Genomic DNA, 23,077 nt, shown 5'->3' with positions numbered 1-23,077 from the left:
AAAATCATACATACAGCATTTATTGTTATGGCGAATAATTAAAACGAGTTTGAGGTTAATTTTTATATATTTCAATGTCATCACGAATTGACTAACACAATATGCGTCACATATTGTAAAGTTTAGTTGTCAAAAATTAAATAATGTTAATTAACTTGAAATTCTTTAATTTAAAAACATTAACGATAAAGTTTAATTATTAAAATAATTATAATTTAAGCTCATAAATATTCACGGTAAATATGTATAATCTTATTCATAAAAACACCAAAAATTTTATGTGGAAATATTTATTACATCTATATATTGTTATTGTGTAAGCCATTGCAATTGTGATCGCGAAGCCGAGAAAAAAATTGTACGCCAAAAGAAATTTAGACGTCTTACTAAATTTAGTTCAAACTAATAACATAGTTCTGGAATGTTGTACAAAAGTATAATGTTGATCAATAAAATGTCGAGCTATACCTATAAGATATACAATTGATGGACAATAATTTATATTAGGATGTTCACAGCTGGGCATAGGCCTGATGCATAGATTGCCAATAGGCCTATCATTTCTTATGATGCTTTCTCCTGTCCGAAGTTGACTTTCATCTCTGATGATTTCATTATAAACTGCGCAGTATTCTGTCTTGTTTTTTCCACCCTTGTATTTAGTTAGGTAATACATGGCAAAAGTATTTCAGCTTCCAATTTTGATTTAGTTCAAGAGTTCCATTTTTAAATTCACTATTAACATTGTCACTGTGGAGATCTTTGGGGGAAGCCATGCAGAGGGCAGGCATCTATAGGCTGATACGAACATATCCTCATTTTACCATCCAAAGCCTCCAGAAGATCTTCACTCTAAGAGCGTATAATTCCGTTACGTACAAAAGAACTGAAAATATGTACTTTCACCTTGCTAAAAGCAACCTGAATATTCGTAACGAGCAGCAATCAATGCCAATGAAGGATGTAGTGGCAGATGAGGAGATAGAAGGAGATGGTGACGAGGTGACCGATCATGACAGGGAATCCGACCCTGAAGAACTTCATGAAGGTGAACCGGTAGCCATGCTCCTCTGCTACGCCTGCGCAGACCACGTTTGCACTTGCTCCGATCAGTGTACCATTACCTGAGGAAGAATAACCAACTCTAAATCATCACAGTTAAAGTGTCCAGATCTTGGTGCGGGCAACAGCTTACTATCCCGTATTTTGCTGCATGAGATCATATCTGGAACTAGAATGAAATTTCAATGGAATCAGCTTTTTCTTAATAGAAATGATAAAAATTGAATGGAATCAGGCGTTACCTCGTGGAAGTTCATCCTAAGTAAGAAAAGGACCAATATTTAGCCACTTCCTGCACATGCAGTGGTAGTCGTGCAATAAAATGCACCGCCCGCCAGCCCGCTGTTATATGCGTATGCAGCAAACAATGCGAATTACACAACTACCACCGTTAAATCACTCAACACGTGTTTCACCTCTCCACGGGGCATCTTCAGGAGTTGTGTTACACCGATTAGTGCCAAACACAGAGTGTCTGTGTTACTAGAATGAAATGTTTCTAAAATTCGTAATCAGCTCAAGTGGTAGCCGAATCGACTTTCCCGGAATGTCTCCATCCTTTTCCTTCTCTATAGTATTTTGTTACGCTTACTCCCTCTTACCTTAAATCTAGATTTATTTTCTTTCGTAACTCACATGACAAATTGCTTAGACCAGTGATTCCCAAAGTAGACTATATCGACCCCAAGGGGTCTATGACAACCTGCAAGAGGTCGACGTCAGCGAAAAAAAATTTGTGGGTCCATGAAATGAAAATGGGGGTCCACAATAGTGGATCTCAACACATACACTGATAGTACCTATTTACTTACATCATACTATCTTATAATATCAAAACATTAACATTATTTATAAAAGTACCTATGAAGTAAAAAAAATTATTATATATGTTTATAGAATTGTGTAAGTTGTAGAATGTTGGTATGATAGATTGGTTTAGTTGGTATAGTAGATACATAATTTTATTTTGTGTAGTTTTAATTTAAATTCAATTAATAAATGTATAAATTAACATGTAAAAACACATTAAGTTTTTAACACTAAACTTCACTACAGTTAGAAATTTACAGGAAATCAATATCAGGTAAGTAGGGGGTCTACCCAACACGGAAAAACATGGCAAGGGGTCTACGACACAAAAAAGTTTGGGGAACTCTGGCTTAGACTATCAGAAAACTTGGAATCGACTATGCCTGTTCACTATATTTGTAATCCGTTCAACTTAAATATAGACTCTGTGTTTGGTACTAATCGGTGTAACATTACTCCTGAGGATGCCCCGTGGAGGGGTGAAACACGTGTTGAGTAATTTAACGGCTGTAGTTGTGTTTCGCATTGTTTGCCGCATGCGCATTTATCAGCGGGCTGGCGGGCGGTGCACTTTATTGCACGACTACTGCTGCATGGAATAGCTATATATTGGTTTTTCTTACTTAAATGTAGATTTTATACAACATATGCGTCTACTGTAAGGTTCTATTTATGACATTTTTATATATTACCTCCAAGGCAGGCTCCAAATGATAGTGCCCATATCAAAGGCGCCATGGGGAGACCCAGTTGACTGTTTGACGCCAAAGTGGTCACCACCCGCACCATCATCGTTGTCAGCGGTATATTGTCAACAAACGCTGATGTAACTCCTGATACCTTAGTAATTAAAATTTAGCAACTCATTATTTATTTACCCTTTATTGTAAATTAATTAAATTAAAAATAAATCACATGTATTAGGCTATGACAATTTTCTTATCGGTTTAATATGGAATGATCAATATTAAATGGCGTAAAAATCAGGGAGGAAACCATAGCCTCCCTGATAAGCGAAAAAGAGACCAAAGACGACTTCCTCTCATACTGCAAAGAAATAATTATAAAAGTAATTACCAAAAATAAAAGTTAAAGAAAATTAATACAAATGTAAATAGAAAATAAGAAATGTTAATGTTAGTAAATAAACAGAAATAAAATTACAAAATGTTAATGTGTAACGAGAGAGAAATGAAAGGTCACAGAGCGAAAGAGAATGAAAGAAGAAATGTGGAAGAAAACCGAATGAAAGATCTTATGATGTATAAATGAAGAGTAAGAAAATAAAAACAAATTGTAAAAAACTAAATAAATGTTAACAAAAAGTCCCTGTCCCACACCAGATAGGGGGTACGAGAGGCTCCCAATAGCCCCGCTATTAAAAAAATCAATATTAAAACGCTACTCCTTCACACACTGCTTGTGGATACGCAACCCGCAATGGATATCGAACTGTTCGATTGTATCGTGGATCTATATAACATTATACAAGTCTATATCTACTGTTCTAGTTTCATTGTACCAAAGTAGAAGATATTTCTTTCAGACAACCAGTGGATGGATTTGATTTTTATTCTTCTTATATTATTCAAGCCCACTGCAAGGTATAGGCCTCTTCCAAAAGATCGTTATTATGATCAGTACTATGACCTTGTTCCACCAAACATTTGTGGCGACTCTTTCGCCCACTAAACATCCATTATTCCTAATGCAACACTAAACGTCCGTGATATCACTTCTTGTAGATACACGACCCGCAATGGATATCTCTCTGTTCGATTATATCGTGGATCTATGTAACATTATACAAGTCAATACCTACTATCCTAGTTTAATCAAAGCAAAGGATGATATACCAGATATTGTAAGTGTTTTACCCAAAGTATAAGAAGCAAGGCGACTGCCGGTCTTGCACTTTCGCGGACCCACATGATCAAAGCCTCCGTGTGGGTTCCGATGAAGTCTATAAACCCAAGCTTTGAAAGAGCCTGAAATAATATCATAAATTATGATAATCTAATGTTATACATAGTAATGTTAAAACAACACACCACTAAAAGCCTTCAAAAAAGTATATCAAGATATATTAACACATTAAAAGCACAAAACATGGTTTAACATTTTTCAATCTTTACTATGCCATGCCTAACTCTAGTAACTAACTAACTTTTGTAAAATCATCACGCCCCCTAATATAACATATATATGTTTATATTAAACCGAAAGGGTTAAAATTTTATCGGGTCCACTTTCGAATTACCCCCCTTTAACAATCAAAATCCTCTTCTTTCGAGCGTGGGCCCCACTTTTGGGAAACACTGAACTAAAGTTAGCTCAGTAAACACTGTAACATGCTGGAAAGCGAGTTGATACCCATGGTGTATATATATATATATATATATATATAATATATTCTTTTATAAATATGTGTAAAGCCTAGTCTTTGTCTTGAATACTAAAATTAATGAATAAATATGCTTTTGGTAACAAACGTATTCCACCATTATCTCTCTCTCTTACAAGCAGCAACCTGGTTAAAAAAGAAGTATTCAAGAAGATAACCTCCATCAATACGAAGAGTGATGCGAAGAACAGCAGCGTTGACCATTCGACCCGGTGCAGGATTGGCTCTATGTCCTGGCGGTCGATCAGCGTCAGTAACAGGATCGCGCCCAGGAGCGCTGTCCAGCCCAGGGAGACGCGATCTGGATAGGTTAGATTAGGTAGATTTGTAACAGAAACCTTTTCATTTTTTGTTACATGACACGTAGGTTTGTAAAATAGGTAACCTTTTCGTTTGCAAATGTGTCCAATATCACAAAACACTCTTGTAGTAAGTTAATAAGATACATTAGATATAAAAATTGTAAATAAATATCCTTTTATGTGTGAATGTTTTATTAACTTTGCGTGCTAAGAACGGTGTGACATTTTCGATTGCAAGGTTTCGTAGAAAGGAACATCGCATCACTTATGGACAACGAGGAGAGTCGGAGGACCTTACTAGAGTACTGCAGAAGGGTCATAGGAGAGACCATTAAAAGGAACAAAAGTTTAATCAATTAATAAAAGGACCAATATTTAGCCACTTCCGCATATGCAGTGATAGTCATGCAACAAGGTGCACCGCCCGCCGGCCCGCTGATAAATGCGTATGCGGCAAACAATGCGCACTCAACACGTGTTTAACACCTCCACGAGGCATCTTCAGGAGTTATGTTACACCGATTAGTGCCAAACACAGAGTCTCTCTGTGAGTTGTGTTGAGTTATTTGGTGGTGGCGGTTGTGTGATTCGCATTGTTTGCCGCATACGCATTTATCAGCGGGCTGGGGGGCTGCATGACTACTATGTAGCTATACATTGGTCCTTTTCTTATTTAGGATGGACTTCCGCAAGGTAACGCCTGATTCCATTAAATGTTAATCAGTCGTATTCTTATGAGAAGGCGATAAAAGTGGGGTGATAAACAAAAAAATGAGAGGAATGAAATCATTTCTGAAGAATAAAAGATAATAATAAAATGACATTAAGTAAAAAAAGATGACAACGCAAATAATATGATAAAAATATATATTTTAAAATACTCCCTGTGTACGCAAAATAAGGGAAGTACAAGAGACCTCCATATACGAGGGTCATTAAAAAGGTATCAAGGTTCTAATCAAGTACTTACTTAGTTCAGGGAAGGAGTGCAGGAAGAACACCAGGACAACGAAGCCGACGGCCACGCAGGCCTTCACGAAGAGTGCTATATCATGTATCTTGTACTGTATTAAGAAATATATATATATATATATATATATATATATATATATATATATATAAACATATATCATCAAAATCGATAATCAAACAAAAGCAAAGAAATAATAGAGTTACAGAAATCGATCTTCACACGTGACCTTAGGCAAAGTCAGAGGTCACATCCGTTGCAGAGGGTCCAGAAGGCTTTATATTATGCCTACTTGCTCACTTATTGGCCTTTGTGAGATGGATTCTTAACAGTTCATCACTCGCAATCATTGAAGAAGCTGATAAGCCTATCATCATTACAGTGGAATCATTGCAAAAGCCTTCACCGTCTTTCGATCACCAAAGTCATCTGACCTCCTTGTAGGTGAACGTCCCACGTTTCGCTTGTCCACCTGTGGTCTCAACTCCAGAAATTTTAAGATCGGCCGTCTATTCTGTTTACTGTGTCCTGAATCAATCTTTCTAAGAATTTTCTGTTTATTGATTCGAATTTCTAAAAAAATCTAGAATATAGCCTTCTCCGTGTATCGTTGAGCTTACCATAGAAGCACGGGGAGAGACAATAACATAACCTTCTTTACTTATTTACTCTACGAACGTTGTACATATATATATATATGAACAAGCTGGTGCATTATAATTTTCAATTGTTACATCGACTCATTGCATTTTAATGCGTCTGTTACTGGTGTGTTTTTGTCTCGGGATTCGAAGGTGTGACCTACGATCGAAAATCTCAGTCTTCACAACATAGCTATATAATATAGCTATATATTATTAGCTATTATTATTTTTTTATTAGATTGCTTATTAGCTATCTATATATATATAAGACACAGAAATAAAGACGTTGGATCGGAAATGTGGGAGAATTTTGTCCAACCGTGGACATCCTGTGACTGAAACGATAATCAAAATATTAGAATCTATTCATTTAACGTCACACCTTGTTCTTCAACTCGACAAGCGTGCTTTGAAAAATTTCCTCGGGGAACTCTGTTTTGATGCTCTCCTTTTCCTTTGCAGTCAACTTTGCGTTCAATTCCGCTAAATTTCCCTCCATCTTCTCTCTTGTTACCTGATGCTCCTTGTTAGTTGAAGAAAGAGTAACTCTTTCCATTGTCCGACGTAAAACAGATATTTGATGTCGTAGATCTAAAACGTAAAAATAACGTGAATTTTAATATGGTTTAAATTCGCTTTAAAGGCTTGCCAGGTGAGCAAAGAATTGAAGGAGTACGACATCGCATTTGCTTCGTCTTTTGTACCCAAATCCTGATTTTTGGTCAATGGAGACAGGTACCATATACAAATATGGTTTTCATTTCTGCATGTCACGGTATTTACTAAATCTACTTGTTATTTCAAAATTTAAATATTAGACTCTGTGTTTGACACTAATCGGTGTAGCATGGCTCCTGAAGATGCCCCGTGGAGGGGTGAAGCACGTGTTGAGTGATTTGGCGGTAGCAGTTGTGTGATTCGCATTGTTTGCCGCATGCGCATTTATCAGCGGGCTGGCGGGCGGTGCACTTTGTTGCACGACTACCACTGCATGTGAGGAAGTGGCTAAATATTGGTCCTTTTCTTACTTAGGATGGACTTCCGCAAGGTAAAGCCTGATTCCATTAAATATTTAAATCTTAGGTTCTTAAATCATTATATATTTAAGTACGCTCTTAACGTCCACTTTTTAAAATTACGTTTCATGCGACCACTCCCTCATTCCTATTTCATATTGTCATCCTCAGGTTTAAAACTAGTATCTGTGCAACTGTGAATCATTGTTTTCTTGACCTCTTTGGTCTTTAGGTGATGAAGCATGAGCCGTACATCTGTATTTGGTGAAGAACTGCTTCTACAAGCATATAAGCTGGTGATATAACTCAGTTGCTCAACTAGTTATGGATAACTCGAGGTTTATTTACGAGAAAGATTTAGTGATTTATTTATTTAGGTACACCAGCAGAACCCATAAAATGAAATTACATTAAAAATTTCCACATAAATAATGTTTCTGTTATATATTCCTTTATAGGTGACACAACATTAAAAATTTACTATATACAACATTACAAAAAGCTCAGACCACATCAAATAAAAAAAAATTGAAGTGAAAAGTGATTGCACGTAAGAGGAAACATCTGACTTTCGACTTTAGACACTAAAAGAGTTCTTAATTTGAAAATGTTTCGCGCAACCTTTTAGGCTGTATGCCAAAAAATTCTAATTAAAAATTAAAAAAATCAGTTATGGATACATTGAATTAATAAGATGGTTTATAAAGACTCTATAAGAGCTGCGAAAGATATCGAAGGAGGGCAATTGTTCAGATATTCCGTTATAAGAACTGCATATTCGTGAAAAAGGAACAAAGATACCTAAGAAAGTAATCAACATAGTCTAGCAGATTGGCAAGTTGAAATATCAGTGTTTAAGCCATATAGGAGGCAGAACAGATGGCCGCTGGAACCTTTTAGCTCTGGAGTATTGACCACGGATCGGTGATCGAAGCGTAGAACTTCCACTCAAATGACCACCTGAGACTATAAACACTGTGATATGCAGACATATTGAATGTAATTCTAAAATCAAAAGCACGGATGCTAATGTCTGTGGAATATAGATTGTAAAAGAAGCTCGGCCCAACAGTGGACAACGGCTAAAATTATAATGACGATGATTGCATAAATACCTTGTATATCTCTAGGCACGTTTAGTAGCAGCCGACTAGTGTCTTGATATATATATCGAAGTTGAAAATATGTCTGTACGCAAACCAAAAGTATACCGGGCGTCATATGAAACGTGAAATTTGTAAAGTTTATGCCCTGTGAACAAAGACATAGAAATTATTAGTAAGTCCACTGGAGCGTCTTAACTTACTAATGGGACAGCATAATTAGGTTGAATTTTCTCTATTTTCCTTTTCTTTTACATCTTCATACTAGATAGAAGTATTGCTGAAGTTTCTTCTTCCATTTCTCTCTTACTAACTTCTTCTCAAATTGCAGTATTGTTAACCAGGAAAAAGCAGCCGACTAATTCGAGGTTCGATACTTGTTTTGGGATGCTAAACTTTGTACATGATGTAACATATATTAATTGAAAACTTTTACACCTATAACTAACGGTATCGACAACGCGGAACTTCTTCCCGGACGCCGTCGCAGCCTATCGATTTGGAAGCGGTCTTGGTCCAATTCTTCACGGAGCACAGGGGATTCTCCGAGTTTAAACTCAAGGAGGATCCCTCGTGCTTCTGTAAACCGAGCGTGGACCAGACCGTGGTCCACCTTGTAGCCCACTGTTCCGCATTCGGAGGACTCAGGGTCGACTCCGAATGCCGGCTGGGCGTTAAAATAAATGAGGAAAACATCGCCTCTATGTTAGAAGATGCCAAAACTAGGGAATCGTTTCTAAGTTTTTGAAAAGTAATAGTTAAACATGATACAAAAGTAACCAAGAGTGAAATAATGTAAGCAAAATTGTAAAATAGAGAAAGAAAGCGATGTATGAATGAGGATTAGAACGAAATAGAAAGATAGAATGAATTGTGGAAAGAATGAATGGAACGATAGATTATGTGAAGAACGAAAATGAAAAGGACAGTGCAAAAAAAATTTGATAAGACAAAAAACGACCCTGTCTTACCCAAAGATAGTGGAATGAGAATAAAAAAAACATCTATAGCTAAACACTGTATATATTTGATCCGTGTATGAAACCTATGTTTAATTGTGTCTAATTAAACGGTTTTATTTAGTTCGACACGGGAGGAATTTTTTATTTCGGCCAAAATTAGAAATTGAAATTTAAGCACCTTCCCGTTGTCAGATTGATCTGAAATTTGCTACACATATTTAATTTAGATGACAATACAATATAACAAAATCAATAACATTATAAATCTAAGATGGCCGCCGATACAAAATGGCGGATTACATATTTTTCCTTAACCCACTCAATATGGGTATCAAATGAAAGGGCTACACTAGTAAAACACGATGATTATTTTAAAATTTAAAATTCAAGATGGACGCCGTTCCAATATGGCGGACTAGGTACATATTTTTCCACAACCACCATTATATGGGTATCAAAAAACCGTTTAACTTAAAAGTTTTTTTTAAATGTATTTATTTTTAAATTACATAAATGCACTCACAGACTGTACAACGGCCTTGTTGGAAGCGATGATGACATTTGGCGGATCCCCCACTGGCGTGGCTGTTCCACCAATGTTACTGTACAGCACCATGGATGTGAGGATCGGAATTGGATGCAGGTTCATCACTATGCATAATCTGATGCGTAAAAATAGAATCTTTAAGCGGCGTGGTGGTTTATTTGGGATTCTTTTGTTAGTTTGGACAGGACTAGATGGTGGTGATCAAAGTTTAACTGCATCACAGTTTTATGTATAATATATGCTTCCAAATATACAAGCAGTTCCGTTCGTTTGTAAAGTTTTATATTCGTTAAAAGCCTTTATCTTATCTAATAAGCATCTCCAAGGATATGTACAATTGTAGCGGGTCGAGTTAAATTACCACCATGCATGTATTTATCCAAAATCATCTCAAATCCAATGACTGCGATAATTTGCCTGGCGGCGTTTGAAATCTGCGTTCGGATTTGAATTTGGAATAAAATAAAAAAAAAACACAAGGCATTATGGTCGTAGAGACAGTACATGTTCCCCATACATAATCTGTTTTACAAATATAACTGAAGTAATAGATGAACAGCTAGATGAATAGCCATTTTACTAAAAATATTTCATCATCATTTCAGCTGTTCATTCATTGGTAACCTTCCTCCTAAATACTCCATAATAACAGTTTAAAGCAGCCATCATACAGTGCCTTCGAAAGATACGGTCTTGAATAAAAACGTCTATACACTTAACCAAAAGTCGCATGGATCTAAATCAGGCGAACACGGTGGTTGCGAAATGAATCAAGTTTTTGACAAGTATTTTCAAAAAAAATCATCGATTTTGGCACCAATAGAGATAAACACATGTAGCTCGAAGATTTTAACATAAAGATCCTTGGCAAACTTGCAGATATTCCTATCAAGCTAGAAAAAAATACCTGCTTTCCTAGTAACTCTCCGCAAGCATTGTATTCGCCTGATTAGGCTTTGTGTGACTTCTGGCTGTTCAAAGGCTAATGCGGGAAGGCTCTTTTGATACAACTGAGGAGATAAAAAGCGAATCGGAGAAGCTCTTGAAGGCTATACCGGAAAAAGACTATTGCGAAAGTTTAGAGGACTGAAAAAAATATTGGCATTGAAGGGTATGAAATTGGTTTGGAAGAATATATAAAGAATTTACATTTTATAAACAAATTCACTTTACTTTTTTATTGCAGTAAGACTCATACTATTATTTTGAGTAAGAAAAGGACCAATATTTAGCCACTTCCGCAAATGCAGTGGTAGTCGCGTAATAAAGTACACCGCCCGCCAGCCCGCTGATAAATGCGATGCGGCAAACAATGCGAATTACACAACTGCCACCGTTAAACCACTCAACACGTGTTTCACCCCTCCATGGGGTATCTTCAGGATTGTGCCAAACACAGAGTGCACTCTGTATTTGGCACTAATCGGTGCACTTTGTTGCACGACTACTACTGCATGTGCGGAAGTAGCTAAATATTGGTTCTTTTCTTACTTATATTCATACTATTATTTTGATCAAAAAAGATGTATACATGAAAAAAATTTAGGTAGTAGTGAAAGACTAAGGGTCATAGATGAAAATGCGGGATATGGTACAGACCTGATGGTGACAGGAGTCATCAGCATTACAGTGGTCACGTTGTCCAGGAATGTGGACAATAGGCCAGTCAGGATGCACAGGAGACTGAGCATAGGCCACAGGCTTCCTCGGGTCACCTGACCACATCGTAACTTTAGAATCGGTTTACATGCTAGGCTATCAGGATCAGGATGATCAGGAACCTTTGCGCATTCAAAGCGAAGGTTTGAAAGCTATCGCTTGACAAGCTGACGGATTGACTAATTTGATTTTATAATTTATTATTTTTATATAAATACACGTATATATTTAAATAAATATGTTTATGGTATATTTATATTAGGTGCTTTTATCGTAATTTATTTTACTTTTCTTTTTGTTTCCGAAATAAGCAATTAGCGGTAAGAAAAAATGTAAAAATTGAAATGATATAAGTAATGGATATGAAAGATCTCTGCCGTTTGGTGGCAGAGAATTATAGATAGCTTAAATAAAAAAAAAACGTAAGAATTTGAATTTTTATTACGTTTATCATATAATGTATTAAAAAGAGAAAAGGCTACTTGTTACCTGAAACGTAAAAACGGCAAGAAAATCGAAGACCCCCGTCTCGGATGCGATGGCCACCAGCACCATCATGCTGAAGAGCAGCAACAAAGTCTCCGCATCCAACCAGGAGACCAGCTCCGGAAGCGAGGGTCTCTCACCGACAAGAGCCAGTACAGCTAAAGAAGTCGTTGCCACTATAATAGCAGCCATGGTCCTGTTTATAATCTGAAACGCAAACATTTCATAGCTTTTCTTGGAAATGAGAGACAGAATGAAAAGGGGAGAGTAGAGTATACATACAAATACTATATATACATACATACATATATATATACATACATACATATACATGTATATATATTTATATATATATATTTATATACACACATAAACGTACATACATTTTTACACGATTGATTTACATGATAAGATAGGCACCAATTGCAAGGTATAAGATCGCCACGACTGATTTTCTCCTTCTCTGCCCGTATCAAGCAATATTCTGGAACTTTGACTTTGCCATGCTATCTAGTGAGGGCGCTAGTGTCCTAAAGAGCGTTGGCATGTAGTTATATAGCTTTATATAATATAGCTATATATAATATAATAGAAGCTATATATAATATATAGAAGCTATATATAATATAATAATTGCGTCCAGAAATATATCTTTAATGCTCTCTAATAATCTCTAATGTTTCAAATATATCAAATACGACAAGGATCTAGTCACGTCGCCGGCTAAAAATGTGGAAAAATGGACTGCGGAAACTACAAGTTTATATATCAATGTACATGTCCTTTTCAGCTGATGGAAACCCACTGCCAGGCATAGGTCTGCCTTAAAATCACGATGACCGTCATTCGACAGACATTCAGCGACTTTCAGGGACTTCAACTATGTCGGTCAAGGTATAAGTGGGGGGCTTACTCCCACCACGTCTACCGGCTCGTGGTCGCACACTGTCACTTGAAATGAGCAATTCTTCGAGCTACATCGATTATCTTGATTTTTCTACAGATCTACTCATTACCATACATTAATTGTCAAAAAATGATTTATGTATCCACCCTTTTTTTATTTACGCACCCTCTATCTGGTGCGGGACAGGGACTTATTATTTACATTTTTTTAATTTTTTCACATACATTTTTTTAATTTTCTTTCTCTTCTTTTATACTTCATGTTATCTTTCGTTCATTTTTTTCTTTCCACAAATCCACTGTCTTTCCCTTTCGCTTTGTATCCTTTTATTCGTTCCTCATCACTTTTATATTTTCTTCTATACTATATCACATTTTTAACTTATGTTTCACACTTTCACATTTCTTTTTATTATTTTTTTGCAAAGTATGAGTAACTGTTCTTTGGTTTTTTCGTCGCATATCAGGGAGGCTATGGTTTCCTCCCTGATTTTTACGCCGTATCCACCCCTTCAAAGCTTTCGCATCTATAACTAATAATCTTGTCAACTGCTATTTCATACGAGCAGTTCTTCGAGGTATGCCAGTGATCTGGTTTAAATGAATTAGTATATATTTACTCACCTCAAATATAATAAGCGTATATAAACCGCAGAGCAGAAGACAGGAGTATATCACACCAGTGCCTATACCCACTGGGTCGACTGTATATCTCATAGCTAAAGGTACAGGACGTTTCGAATTGGTGCTCATACGGATCGCGTATGAATTTGGTGCACTCGAGCTGGTTGTGGATGGGAGAGTGAGTGTATGAACACGGCGTTCCCCATTGGCGATTTCCATAGTTTGATCTGGTTGGAGTAATATTGTCCATTTTTTTGAAGCCTGAAAAATTTTTGTATCGCTATGTTATCGATTTTCACTTTTATTAGATCTAGCACAAACATATATACATAAGTCTTATTTATATATATGTACATGAATTGACTTATTTAATAGGAATATTGCAAGGCAGACATTTTAAAACAGCTTTTATTTTCATACGAACCAAGAAGTAAATAAAAAAAAAACTTTCACCTAGGTGTCAAATATACATTTAGATTTTCTTTGAAAAAAAAATTGAGGAGTAAATGCTCCATAAAAACTTTTTTCTTTTAGCAAACAAACTACGCAGTAAATTAAAAATCTTTGTCAATTCATACATTTGATGCCAATTAAAACCAAATAAGACTTGTTAAAATATATTCAAATAATTTAATCAAATTAACTTTAATTATTATTATAAAAAGGAATGAAGATAAAATTCAAATTGGTGTATTTTAAATGAACATTAGAATAGAAATGAAAGTTATACTAAATTCATTCAGTACCTTGGACCCAGCTCGTAATGTCAGACATTCCAACCAAACCTCCAGCTTGTTCCCTTTCAGCGTATCACTTGATTTTGCGTGTGTCTGTATGTGTTCTGGCAAGAAAGGTCCATCTAACATCACGCGTACCGATTTTACGTCACTTTCCGCCTTGACGTTATGACCTAAGATTTATTTATTATAAATAGTTTATTCTTCAAATTTAATTATAGAATAAGTAATGTAACTACCAGGGTGAATCAAAAAGTTCTTAGAAGTGCATATATATGAAACCTTTTTGGATCAAGTTCGATATTCAAAGTAAAGAGTGTCTATCACACTATATTTATGCAGACTGTCACTTGTTTTTGTCAGTTCGTTCGCATGTAATACATTTTTTTGTGCAACGAGTTGCTAAAAAGTCAAAATTATGGATAAAAGTGAGTAACGTGCGGTGATAAAATATCTCAGTTTGAAAAAAACGTCTACGAAGGAAATTTTTTTGGACATTCAGCAGACATTAGGGGGTGATGCTGTACCCTATTCTACGGTTGCGCACTGGGTGGCTGAATTTAAAAGAGGTAGATCAAGTTGTAAAGATGACCCGCGTTCTGGGCAGCCTTCAACCTCCGTTACAGAAGAAAATGTCAAAAAGGTTGAGAATCTGGTTTTGGAAGACAGAAGAATGACTGTAAAACATATAGCTGAGATCCTAAAGATATCTTTTGGTAGCGTTCAATCCATTTTAATTGATTTACTGGGGTTCAAAAAAGTTTCTGCAAGATGGGTGCCACGAATGTTAACCGACGAAAACAAAAAGCGACGTTTGGAAATTTCCAAGCGTAATCTCGAAATGTTCCAGCGAAATTCGGAAAATTTTTGCCGTCGTCTTGTCACCGTGGATGAAACGTGGGTCCACCATTTTGATCCTGAAACTAAAAGACAAAGCATGTCTTGGAAACGACCATCCTCTCCATCCATTAAGAAATTTCGAGTTGCTCCTACCGCTGGCAAAGTTATGGCCTCTGTGTTCTGGGATAGTGAAGGAATCCTTTTTATTGATTACATGCCAAAAGGCCAGACGATTACTGGACCCTATTATGCAAATTTAATCCCGAAAGTGCGTGAAGCGATTAAAGAAAAACGTCGTGGAAAACTGTCGTTGGGCGTGTTGTTCCTTCAAGATAACGCTCCTGCTCATCGATCGGAAGTTGCGCTCAACGCAATCCGCTGTGCTGGCTTCAATCTCCTTGACCACCCACCGTATTCTCCGGACTTAGCCCCAAGTGATTTTCACTTATTTCCAAAATTAAAAGAGGAAATTCGTGGAACAAAATTTCACGATAATGACGCGGTTATAGCTGCCGTAGAGGACTTTTTCGAAAGTCAAGAAAATAATTTTTTTTTCACAAGGAATAAGGAAGTTAGAAACGCGTTATTCTAAATGCATTGCATTGGAGGGAGATTATGTAGAAAAATAAAATATTATTATTTAAATCTTTGCATTTTTTAATATTGATTCCAAGAATTTTTTGATTCACCCTTTTATTATCTATCTTTTAGTGCGCCTCTTTCTTATTTTTTTTTAAAAAGCCAGGATATAAATGTAAATAGAGTGGTAGAGCTAAAGTTTCTACCTTTATATCTTACAATTTCGGTTTTATCAGATATTTTTCTTCACAATGAAAACCAATAATTCTTAACCTGTCTGTACCAAAGTTTCGACTGCAAAGTCTCTAATTGATTTCCAACAAAATGCCATTATTGGACTGACATTAAGAAAATCCAAAACGCATATTAAATATAAATTGACGAATAAAGCTTTTTCATTTATCTATTAACACTTTTTTGTACACCACAAACAATAAATATAGAAAAAAAAAACGATTCATATGGTACAAGAGGCGGTCTTATCGCTCTAGGCGATCTCTACCAGACAACCTTCGATTGGAGGTGAGAGACACGAAGGAGAGAGCAGTTTAGGGTGTACAAACATTCATATATACAAACATACCAATACATATATACACAAAAACATACACATATCATTAATTTATTTAATAAACTAATATTTAAATGACAAGAATACAAAATTGCAGTGATGTCGGGTGATTATTTTGATTTCATTTAGGCTATATCTGATAAAGTGTATATGTAAAAATATGTGTGACACTTTATTAAATATGTGTTGTTGTGGAGTTTCATACTGCTCCTTCTCCACTACTCTGCTTCGCAATGTGTTATACAAAGACGATCTCTACCAGACAACGTTCATACCTTGCGAAGCAGAGTAGAGTAAGAAATTAAATTGATTGATGGTAAATAAGTGTTCTGCTAAAAGTTCTAATGTTGAATAAATTTTATCGATATCTTTAACGACAAAATTATCAGTAGGCTTCCCTTATTTGTTATTGTAAACATAAAGAATAAAAAAAAATAGATAAATACTAACTTTTAATTTCTCCAGGAGATACATAGATATATCTTGTTATCTCTTCCTTCTCATTGTACATCAGGAATACAATTGTGAAAAATATCCAACAGATTATAAGGAGAGTCATTTTAACATATTGCCTTGTTTTTGGTATCTGGAATAGTGGGAAAGTTCATCATCACGACCATAATTTTAGCAACTGCACTGTTGGACATAGGCTTTCCCCGTGATCCATCTCCCTCGTTTTCCGGTTTTTTAGTGAATGTCGTGCGCTGGGGTACCGGTGTTTAGCATCCACTACAAAATCCTGATCTGCTGCTATTCCTTTCATTCATCTACGGATCTCTCTTTCTTATTCAATCTCGTAAAGAAAACCAATGCATATATCTCTCTAGAGCCAGTTACGAATGGGAGCTCGTCAATGATGACACAAGACCTGATCTTCGTCTATTCCTTTCATTCATCTACGGATCTCTCTTTCTGATTCAATCTCGTAAAGAAAACCGAAGCATATCTCTCTCTATAGCCAGTTACCTTGTGTGGCTTGCCGATGATGTCACAAGAGAGAGAACCTGTTCTGGTGCTAAGCGATGGTCAACATCACCCCATATTTCTCAGATGTTGCAGTGATATTATCAAGGAGGATATAAATGGGCATAAAAATCGAGTAAAAACTACATATCTAGTACAAACATAAGTCAAATGAATGTTACAGTGCAACAGATTATACGCACAAAAATAAATTAGAAGAAAAAAATGTTAAATGTCAAAAATTTAAAAACAATGTCAACAGAACTTCTTGGTCGTAAACTTATCTAGAATTTTTTAATCTATTTTATTCTTGACTCTACTCCGTTTCGCAAGCTGTTATAGTTGAGGAGAACAAGTAAGGAAAAAAACTCCACAAAGTAGACCTAATAAATTAGAAAAAAAATTGTAACTGCGATACTGCGGCAATTGTGGAGTAGTAAATGAAGTGTTATATGGAAGAAGTAAAAGAATGAAAAGAGTACGAAAGAAATTATAATGGAAGACAGATAGACAAAGATAGCGAAAGAAAGAGCATAAGATATTTGATTAATAGAAGAGAATTTAAATAAATGAGATAGAAGTGAATACCGGGGTAGTTAAATATATAAAAATTGGTTCTAGACTTTCGTATAAAGGGAATAGGGGTAAAATTTATTCTACATTTAATGGGATAAGGTTGTACAGAGAATTTAATTGTGAGGTCAAAGACCACAAGCTGGTAGTGGTAGTGGTAAACCCACTGGGTGAATCGACAACGTTGCAAGAAGTCGGTGAATGTGGGCAGCGCAAGACGAGTCATCGTGACGATCTTTGGAGAAGACTCATGCATGGTCGAGATCTTTCAGCTCAAAAGAAGAAAAAGAAACCGAAGGTTATACCAACTTACCTCATATTCATTGTCTATTTCTTCATCATCTTCTCTGTAAATATTCACAAATTAATTAGTATATAATAAATATAAAATTGTTAATATTTTATTTAATGGAATCAGGTGTTATTTTGCGGAAGTTCATCCCAAGTAAGAAAATGACCAATATTTAGCCACTTCCGCACATGCAGTCGTAGTCGTGCACCATAGGTCACCGTCCGCCAGCCCGCTGATAAATGCGCATGCGGCAAACAAGGCGAATCACACAACTACCACTGTTAAGTCTCTCAACACGTGTTTCACTCCATAACTCCTGAATATGCCCGGTGGATGGGTGAAACACGTGCAAATAGATATCGCACACTACCGCAATTTCAACGGCGTTAGACCAGTGTCTAGACTCCTTACTTGTGGCGGATCACCCCGATTCCGTCGTCAAGGCCATGCTAAGAGGGTTGGAGAAAGGCGCGGTATAGCACCCTCCGATGTCCAGGTCTCCGACAAACGAGGAGCTCAGATGTTCTTTCTCTCTCTCTCCGCAACTTCCTTCTGCGACATTACTTTTTCGCAGGTTATATCAGCGCTCCATCACTGTTCATTCCTCAGCCTGGTAACGAGACGTCATTTTCCACAGTATCATTGAGTTCTTGGCGCAGCTCTTCCCAAGCTGTATACTCCTCAAGCGTGTGCTGAGCTGTATCCTCTTCGCTACCACAATGGTGGCATATCGTCGACGATTCCCTGCTTATGCGACACAGGTACTTGCCAAAGCATCCATGCCCTGAAAGCACCTGCGCCATTCAGAAGGTTACAGTACCGCTTATCATGTCCTCTAGGACCCAACGAATAGCACCGATCCCTGCTCTTAGGTTGCTCATTCGTTTCTTCCACCATCGTGACTCTGTGTTTGGCACTAATCGGTGTAACATAACTCCTGAAGATGCCCCGTGGAGGGGTGAAACACGCGTTGAGTGGTTTAACGGTGGCAGTTGTGTAATTCGCATTGTTTGCCGCATAAGCATTTATCAGCGGGCTGGCGAGCGGTGCACTTTGTTGCACGACTACCACTGCATGTGCGGAAGTGGCTAAATATTGGTCCTTTTCTAACTTAGTGACATATATATATACAGTTCGTAAATTATTATAAATATTTTATGTACATATTTATAATAATTTACGAACTGTATATATACAATAATATAAATATAATAATAATAAAATTATTAGAAACATGGAATATCTCACGTTAGATTTTCGCTAGGATTACTAGTCAAACCATCTGGCTCCTTAACATTAACTTGTCCTTCGTCTACTGGTGTTATCCTTTCGTCTTTTGGATCAATTTTGGACTCGATAGGTGGTAACCTATTTTCTTCTGATGTTGATACTTTAGATGCAGTATTATCTACTGAAACAAGTGATAATAATTAAAGTTATATATCGTTACGGGCTTAAGTTTCAAGTGGTACTGGAGGTGAATATGGTCAAACCTAATAACTTTCTTTTTATTAGTAATATATTTAATTAAAAGTATACTAATAAATATTAGGGTGTAGAAAGTAATGTCGTTTCTATCGACATATTCTACAGAAAAACCGATAAATTTGTTACCGCTCCGGCATTGATTTTGTATATTAAATGACAAAAGGTTGATGACGAAGTTGAGTATATTATTGATCATAAATAAAAACTTGTTAAAAATGTAGTCGTGTGAATTTAACTTAAGAAAGCGACATTACTTTCCGATCCCCCTAATAAATCAAGTGTTTCAGTTGTTCGAAATATGCGGGTCTAGGTTTGTTAACACATTATTAGGGTTTTTTTAAATGTCCATAGTTTATGGGAACCTTTCGTTCTTTGTCGTCTGTGGTATAGGGAGGTTACATGTCATTCTCTTTCTGTTCTTCACAAATTCTTTCGTGCTTTTCTTTCGTCCATTTCAATATCTATCTTTCGATCGCTTACATATCTGCGTTTTAACGGCTTGCTTCTCTTGTCTTCGCTCTTAGATAACAGTTTGAATTGCAGGTAAATTTTGGTATAGCAAAATTGATTAATTTTATTTCTAGTTCTTTATTTCTTATTTTTAGATAGCATCATTTTTATTTTTCTTTTTACAATAGTTTACTTCTTTATTTAATTTGGGGTTTCGCCCGACCTCTGTACTACATTTGAGTTTTGTTTTTATTTATTGCATACTGCACTACCTTTAGTTTTCAAGGTTTATATTAAGATAAAATGTTCTTAAATTTCATTTAAAGGGTGCAAATGTCGAGTTTCTGGTCGGCTATTCTCAACAGATCATTTTGATCAATTTTGATTCCAAAATACACGCATATGCTTACTCAAATACAAATATTTTGAAAAAGTATTGATGAAACCCAAAGAATCCACTCGCCTTTCTATGATATCAACACAGTTGTGAAGTTTATGGTCACAGGAAAACCAGGGACAGCTTGGAGAATCTTATGATCATCTGAAAGATGGGTGTATATGACATCTCAGCCACATAATCTTGTCCGATCAGTCTTATTATGTAATATCCCCTATAGATATATTTGAAAAAGACTTGGGTCTTACTCACCTACAATCTTTTCTATATCTAAATATTTCTGACATGATAATTAAAACTCACCTTCCATATCCTTGGTTTGTCTGTGTAAGCCTAGTTCTAAATCCAATCTGCCACTTAGACCCAGCCAAATTTGAATCGTTTCTTTCGACTTGCATGACAGTTGGCTGTATTGAATGCCACTCATTTCCTAAACTTTCAACATACATTACCGATATAGAGAATTAATACTGCTGTTAAACATATATATTTACTATAATTTGAATTAACATATTATTATTTCAATTAAGGATACTGTAATTTAGAAGCAATCCTGTCAAATGTCAGTTGAACAACTGTCAAGGTGATAGACGTATTTTGAATTTGTAATATATGCTTGAACGCTTAGAACACGATAAAGTCAATTTTGGCTGTCTTAATGCGAATTTTCTTTTATTCACTTCTACATAAAGACACATAAGAGAAGATAGAAGTTCTCTACTCTCATTGAAGTAAGATCGTGAAAGAGCAAAGAGCAAAAATACACCTTGGCTTCTAAAATAGAATATTGTGTAACATTTATCATTTATGTAATACCTTTTCCATGTAAAATTGATGTATATATATATATGTATATTTGTATGCATATACACCCTAAACTGCCCTCTCCTTCATGTCTCTCATCTCCATTCAAAGGTTTTCTGGTAGAGATCGCCTCGAGCGATAAGACCGCCTCTTGTATCTCTATATAAATAGTTTTTTTATTTATTATTTATGGTGTACAGTGAAGTGTAAATAAAAAAACAAAGTACTGCTGTGTGAAGTAGATTGTTCCATATGGAACATTTATTATTTAAGTATTCCATATTCACATAATTACATTGCCTATTTTACACCTGTGTTGACAATATAAACTACTGTGAGAAGTAGATTGTTCCATATGGAACATTTATAATTTAAGTCTTCCATATTGACATAATTACATGGCTTATTTTACACATGTGTTAACAATATAAAGAAAGGTTTCGATATGCATCTAATGGTCCGTGGTCGCCTGTTGGAAACATTTTTACGGCCTCCGTTTTTGGGGACATTTTGTATCTTTACATATGGGATGGGTGCTTCGTTTACAAGGATAAATAAATTTTTAAATTCTGATTTTCATTTTATTTTCTTTTTTAGTGCTTTACGATATGTCACTCTACATTCTTTGTATATACAACTTTAAGTTCTCCAATGATCTAAGCGACTTAGCATGTGAGTCAGGTAAGAAAATAAATCTAAATTTAAAGTCAGAGGGAGAAAGCGGGTTAAACAAAATACTATAGTATTTAATGGAATCAGGCGTTACCTTGCGGAAGTCCATCCTAAGTAAGAAAAGGACCAATATTTAGCCACTTCCACACATGCAGTAGTAGTCGTGCAACAAAGTGCACCGCCCGCCTGCCCGCTGATGAGTTCTTCATGAAATTTTCTCTTATAGACTCTTAACAAGCGAAATTATATATAGCTTAAATTACTATTGTCTGCAGTACAAATGTTGTTTTTATATATCTACATAATCTCTATTCCTAAATCATTTAAACTTCTTTTTCTATTAAACTTTACGTTTCATTATGTTTAGATATATTCCATTGACATTATACTAGATTTAACAAAAGGAAGTTAGAGAAATGAAAAAAACATTTGTAAATGTAAAAGATTTTTATTAAACATTTTTATTATGTTCAACGAGTTAAAATGAAACTTATACTATTTTAATTCACTATATATATATTAACGTTTCAATATACAATATTCCACCTTATAACACAGTTGTTTATAATGCAAGATTTTCTATTATATTTCTGTACCGTGATAAATATAATCATTTATATTTACTCTAAAATCACTTCATAGTTTGATTTTATAAAACGCAACTATACCGCGTTATACGGGGTCAGTGGGTTCTTTATACGTTATACGAGGTTCAAGTGTAATAAACTGTATGTATATCCCGTCAGATAAACGGCTGAGGGTGGATTTTACTTACTCTTTTAGATAAATCATTCAAAGCATAGTTTATTATGTTAAAATAATTAAACCTTATATTGTAAACATATATCAGTGATTGAAACAGGTGGAGAGATATAAGGAAAATAATGTGATACTTATATATATATATATATGCTTCCAAAGTCCTGAAACTTTGAAACCTAAAAGGCAATACGTTGATATCAATTCTTCTTTCTTTCAGAGTCGAGGTTTTAAACATAAAACAGTGATAAGTTTAAAAACGCGACCGTTTTATATAACATCAAAAAAAAATATATTTGCTTAAGTTCAATCTGTATCAATCACGATATAATTCAGTAATATTTAAAAATAGTGGACGAATACAATATTATTATATCTAAAAATTAAAACATATCTTAATAAATAGTTTTGTTCTCACGACGCTATAGAATTTGTTTAAATTACATAACCAAGGATC

General features: G+C 35.5%; 1 protein-coding gene across 1 annotated transcript; it reads right to left on the bottom strand.

Annotated features, from left to right (window-relative positions):
- Positions 1–927: 927 nt before the first annotated feature.
- Positions 928–14,361, bottom strand: hoe1 (hoepel1). Its single transcript, XM_068766051.1, has 12 exons — positions 14,242–14,361; positions 13,496–13,756; positions 11,969–12,172; positions 11,420–11,535; positions 9,797–9,935; positions 8,324–8,459; positions 6,575–6,783; positions 5,549–5,642; positions 4,435–4,577; positions 3,750–3,860; positions 2,565–2,712; positions 928–1,124 (listed from the first exon to the last, which is right to left on the bottom strand). Exons 1-12 carry the CDS (start codon positions 14,359–14,361, stop codon positions 946–948), a joined length of 1,860 nt encoding a protein of 619 aa, XP_068622152.1. The 3' UTR covers positions 928–945.
- Between the last annotated feature and the right edge of the window lie 8,716 nt (positions 14,362–23,077).

This window comes from Battus philenor, unplaced genomic scaffold (assembly GCF_028537555.1).
Source record: "Battus philenor isolate CCGP_79_NKW_IND1 unplaced genomic scaffold, ilBatPhil1.0.hap1 SCAF_20, whole genome shotgun sequence".
Classification (NCBI taxonomy): domain Eukaryota; kingdom Metazoa; phylum Arthropoda; class Insecta; order Lepidoptera; family Papilionidae; genus Battus; species Battus philenor.
The sequence above is the reverse complement of the archived record's forward strand: the minus strand, read 5'-3'. Positions and strand labels throughout refer to the sequence as shown.

Excerpts from the sequence above, each read along its gene's own strand:
- hoe1 (XM_068766051.1), bottom strand. The coding sequence starts at position 14,361 with ATGTTAGATGGACCTTTCTTGCCAGAACACATACAGACACACGCAAAA. Across the intron at positions 9,936-11,419 it reads ATGACTCCTGTCACCATCAG|ATTATGCATAGTGATGAACC; the intron begins GTCTGTACCATA and ends TTTACGCATCAG. Across the intron at positions 4,578-5,548 it reads GCACTCCTTCCCTGAACTAA|ATCGCGTCTCCCTGGGCTGG; the intron begins GTAAGTACTTGA and ends TAACCTATCCAG.